This window comes from Pinus tabuliformis, chromosome 1_1, assembly GCF_031772625.1.
Source record: "Pinus tabuliformis cultivar Carrire ecotype Pingquan chromosome 1_1, CPIR1, whole genome shotgun sequence".
Lineage (NCBI taxonomy): Eukaryota > Viridiplantae > Streptophyta > Pinopsida > Pinales > Pinaceae > Pinus > Pinus tabuliformis.
The window spans coordinates 502,815,999-502,821,075 of NC_142297.1; the positions used below are offsets into that span (position 1 = coordinate 502,815,999).

A 5,077-nucleotide genomic window follows, 5' to 3' on the forward strand; every position below is an offset into this window, starting at 1 on the left:
GTAGTTCATAATATACATTAGACACTTAAATCCGGAGTATAGATTCAAATCATTGGTTAATTTTACTAATGGGGGATCCAATAGCCTGTTAAAAGATGACACCCAGCCCATATCCTATGTCATCGCACCATGAAAATACAGGTCAATAACCCACCCACGTTAAATATTTAAATAATAATAAATATGAGAGATGTGCTAACTAACTTTTGTTAGCAAGCAGTTTGGTACATGTCAGATCGGCTGATCGCTCAAATACCGTCTTCTTGTCACTCTGAGTCTGCCCCTTTTGGCATTTCACCTTCTCATCTCCGTGCCCAGTGAAATTTATCAGGCCTTAATATAGTAAATGGCGAATAATTACACATTCGCTTCCTCCTCGTCCTCTGCAACTCCCAACAGCAATTACATTTACGACGTTTTCCTCAATCATCGAGGGCCTGATGTTAAGAAAACCTTCGCCAGCCATCTCTACCGACGGCTTCTTTCCTCTGGATTCAGAGTCTTTCTAGACCAGGAAGAAATGCAGAAAGGGGAAAATATAAGTTCTCAAATTGAAGGAGCTATTGCAACGGCCTCTGTTCATGTGGCTATTTTCTCTCCGCGATACGCCGAATCAAAGTGGTGTCTCGACGAGCTCCTGTTGATGTTGAAGTCGGGGGCGACCATTATTCCTGTCTTTTACAATGTTAAGCCCTCTGAGCTTCGAAGGACCCAGCATGAAGGCAATTGCGGAAAGTATGCTGAAGCCCTTCGCCAGCTAGAAAAGAAGAAGAGATACGAACCTAACACTGTTGAAAAGTGGAGACAGGCGCTTTCTAGCGTTGCAGATATAAGCGGTCTGGAACTGCAGGAGTGTAATGGGTAAGATTTCTAACTCCTTTTCTCCTATTGACCTTTTTGTTCTTTAAACATGTTTCTCACCGTCTTTAGTTATATTTCTGTAAATAATCAGGGACGAGGGGGAGCTCGTGGATAGGGTTTTGCAATTGGTGCAGAAAAGGGTCAGAAAACCCCTTTTGGAGGTGGCCACATATCAAACTGGGTTAGAAGAAAAACTACAAGAGTTTGAATGGACGGTGCTATCACAACATCACGAAGCCAAGATTGTAGGGATAGCAGGCATTGGTGGAGTTGGAAAGACGACTCTTGCGAAACTGCTCTTTAACCGTAAGAGATCAGAGTATGATCGATCTTGCTTTTTGTTTGACGTGAGGGAAGCTGCATCTAGGGGTTCTTTAACATCCTTGCAAAGTAAACTTTATGAGGACTTGACTGGACGGGCTCAGATAGTGAATAGCATTGATGAAGGCATAGCTATGTTAAAAAGTTATGTCCCATCCTCTGAAGTTCTCGTAATTCTAGATGATGTGGATTCTGTCGAGCAGCTGCGGGCGTTATTTTCACCACTGAAGGATACCCTTATTTCAGGTAGCCTAATTTTAGTTACATCTAGCGATAAGGCTCTTCTTGAAAGTTACGGAATGAAGTCGAAGTCTATTTATAGTCTGAAAGGTCTGAATAGAGAAGATTCTCGAGAGCTTTTTTGCTTGCACGCTTTTCAGCAGTCTTGCCCTCTTGTAGAATTTGAAGAAGTTGTTAACCAGTTTTTGGATGAATGCCAAGGATTGCCATTATCTCTCAAAGTGATAGGATCTCTTCTTTACTCGGAAAGCCAGGACTTGGGGTATTGGAGAGCCCAGTTACAAAAAATATCCAATGTACTTCCCACGGATATACAAGGAAGACTTAAAATTAGCTTTGATAGCCTTGATGAACAAGAGAGAGAGATATTCTTAGACATTGCTTGTTTCTTCATAGGAGAAGACAGAGAAAAGGCCATCAAAATATGGGAGGGATCTGGTTGGGAAGGATCCATCGGTTTTCGGAACCTGGAGAACAAGTACCTTGTAGAGGTCGACCACAGAAACTGTATAAGAGTTCATTCTCACCTTAGAGACTTGGGGAGAGCTTTGGCAGTGAAAGAAGCAAAGCTTCGTCTTTGGCGCTTAACAGACAACACCTTTTATAATGTGTCCCACCAATCATGGGTAAGAGTTTGAAGCTCTACACAAAATGTTACTGCTCTTAAATTTATCGTCAGAGAAATGTGTTTTTCATCTTTTGAATTATTAAAATTTTGAAGGTTGTCTCTTGTTTCTAACTGTCTTCACTAAACAATTTAGGTACGCGGAATTAACTTACAAACATCAGGCCGCATGTCTTTGGAAAATCATCTGGACATGGGGCATCCTTTTCTTCATCTGCGCGGCTTGCAGCTGCTGATGGTTGAAGGTGAAGGGTCTGAAAGCATATTCAACCACTTGAGACTGTCAAATCTTCTATGGCTCCGTTGCGATTTCTCTTCCATCAATCCGATATCGGAACATGTTTCGGAAATTATTTCTCTTTCACATGGATTCTCAGAAAGTGTTTCGGGAATTACTTGCTCCTCACTTCTTGGGTGCTCAGAAGTTGTTTCCCCTGATCGGCCGTGTCGGTATTTTTTTCTGCCTTCCTGTATTCCGATAAAGAATTTGAGAGTTTTAGAAATCTTTGGCCGCAATATCCAATTGCAAACACTGTGGGAGAGTGACAGTGAGGTAATTGTTTTGTTGCGTTATGGTTATTTTCAGTGATTAAAAGTTTGTGTGTTTTTCTCCTTTCATAGCAGGTAGAGGTTTTTAAATTTAACATGAGCAATTCATTGTAGGCACCTATGCAGTTGAGAGAGCTGCATATTGATGTAGCCCATTGCCAGTTGCCAAAGTCTATTGGGAAGCTGAAGCACCTGGAAAAGATTGAACTGGGATGCACTATCCAAGCTTTGCCAGATGAATTCTTTCTTCTCCACTCGCTGAAACATTTGAGAATGTGTACTAGCATGAAATTACTGCCAAGTGCCTTTGGGAATCTTTCAAACCTCCAACATCTTAATTTGACTGGTAGCTGCGATTTGGAAACGCTGCCAAACTCTTTTGGGAATCTTACAAACCTACAGTATCTGAACTTGTATGGGTGCTCCCGTTTGGAAACGCTGCCGCATTCCTTCGGGAGTTTAATTAGACTTAAACATCTCTATTTGAAAGGCTGCTCCCGGTTGACCCTCAGAACGGGAACACTAGGAAATATCAGAACGCTCGAAAGGTTAGACCTTTCAGATTGTCAGAAAATGGAAGTATTGCCTCCCGAGGTCACACGTCAGCGGTCCCTGGAAAAACTTGTTTTGTGGAATACAAACTGCACAGAATTGCCATGTGATATTGGAAACCTATATAACTTGGAAATTCTGACAGTATCCTTTGAGAAATCCTCTATGGGAATGCTGCCACTTTCGCTTGGAAAGCTAAAGAACTTAAAACAATTGACACTCTTTGGAGGGAATTGGAAATGTTTGCCAGAATCTTTTGCAGAGTTGAAACAATTGACAGATTTCACTATTGGTTGTGGAACACTAGAATATTTGCCAGCAGGTCTGACAGAGTTCAACAGTCTTGAAATTTTGAAAGTGATAGAATGTCCACTGCGTGAGGTGCCATTTGGAAGGGTGGAAAATGTTGAAGGAAAAGATGCATCAGCACAGCGGAGTGGGCACAGATTGTTAGACTCTTCTGTTCACATGTACATGCTTCTTCGACTCAAACAGTTAGACCTGCATGGCACAAGAATAAAGGCATTGTCATTTGCTGAAGGCATTTGCCCCAACCTTCGTCAGCTGGACATCAGCGATTGTTTAGAACTGGTGGAGGTTGGAGCATTGCCCACGACGCTAGGATCGCTGCGCTTGAATGGGTGTGTTGCATTGAAGAAAATATCGGGACTTTGCGGTCTAGCAAAACTTAGAGAACTGGACATGAGAAAATGTGGACTAGTCAAGGAGTTGCCAGGTGTTGAAACGTTGATATCTTTGGTGCATCTCCGGGTTTCTGGATGTTGCAGTCTTCGGAGCATAAGGGGATTGGTGCGGGCAACTAATCTTAGAATATCAAGCTCCGAAGCTCCTCACAGCGATTTGAAAGAAGTGGAATTGTTTAAAGACTTGAAATTGTGGAAAGAGGAACTGCAGGTGAAGGGTAAAGATTTCAGCGAGGGAAATCATCTGTGGATGGAAGGTGAGGATTTCAGCAAGGGAAGCGATGTGTGGTTGGGGACTGGACTTGATCGGCGGGTGGGGCATGGAGTGGATTGGGGGCGGGAGAACAGACTACGTTTAAAAGCTGAAAATGAATTCAGGCGGGGCAACGTTCTAAAGCACAGGCGGGCGAAAGCACTGCGCAGGAGGGCGAACTTACTGCGGTCGGAGGCTGAAGCTCTTGACAGGCAGGCGAACGAACTGGACTCGTCACACGGTGGTTATGAATCAACTGGAGAAATAAATCAAGTGGTCCACGCAAAAATAAATCAAGCAGTCCGCCGTGGTTCTGAATCAGCGGAGGAAATAAATCAAGTAGTCCCCGGCGCAGGGGAAATGAATGAATCAGTGTCTCGTGGTTACGAATTAATGGGGGAAATAAATCAAGTAGTACCGGGAGAACTAAATCAAGCAGTGCCTGCTGATTATGAGTCAACGGGCAAATAAGTCAATGTGTCCCGGTGTGGTCACTGCGTCATTTACCTACACTTGGAACCATAACTGCTGCTTTGTAAACTGCCTATGCAGACTTTACCACCATCCGAACTGAATCAAACCCACCAACGCCAAGCAAGCGAACAACTCGAAGCTGGGGAATACATCGCGAACAACAGATGCAGCAGTTGATTCAGTCCATTGGATAAGGGAGTTGGTGAGTCCTAATTTGGTTTTGAAATTTCCAGGTTGACATGGTAATTCCATTTAATGAATAAAGTGTTAAATTCATAAAATATTTTTAAAATTTATTATTATGATACATTTTTTCTGGTAATTTTGGTTCTTCCTGTACATGTAAAGAATTTTGATTCATTTCCAAGTATATGTGTGTTTAATTTTGCATGAAATTTGTCACGAATGAATATGTTGTACTTGTAAAACTGAGTGGAGAAATTTATATAATTTATAATTTAAACGTTTTAAGAGTGAAGGGAGAAACAATGTGCCCCT

General features: G+C 42.3%; 1 protein-coding gene across 1 annotated transcript; it reads left to right on the plus strand.

Moving 5' to 3' along the window:
- The first annotated feature begins 327 nt into the window (after nt 1-327).
- LOC149213970 (TMV resistance protein N-like) lies at nt 328-4,850 on the plus strand. Its single transcript, XM_089390829.1, has 4 exons — nt 328-861; nt 953-2,048; nt 2,184-2,600; nt 2,711-4,850. Exons 1-4 carry the CDS (start codon nt 347-349, stop codon nt 4,574-4,576), a joined length of 3,894 nt encoding a protein of 1,297 aa, XP_089246955.1. The 5' UTR covers nt 328-346; the 3' UTR covers nt 4,577-4,850.
- The last annotated feature ends 227 nt before the right edge of the window (nt 4,851-5,077 follow it).

Bases quoted from the DNA above. Each gene is read 5' to 3' on its own strand.
- LOC149213970 (XM_089390829.1), top strand. From the start codon at position 347: ATGGCGAATAATTACACATTCGCTTCCTCCTCGTCCTCTGCAACTCCC. The intron at 862-952 runs GTAAGATTTCTA...GTAAATAATCAG, and splicing joins GAACTGCAGGAGTGTAATGG to GGACGAGGGGGAGCTCGTGG. The intron at 2,601-2,710 runs GTAATTGTTTTG...AATTCATTGTAG, and splicing joins TGTGGGAGAGTGACAGTGAG to GCACCTATGCAGTTGAGAGA.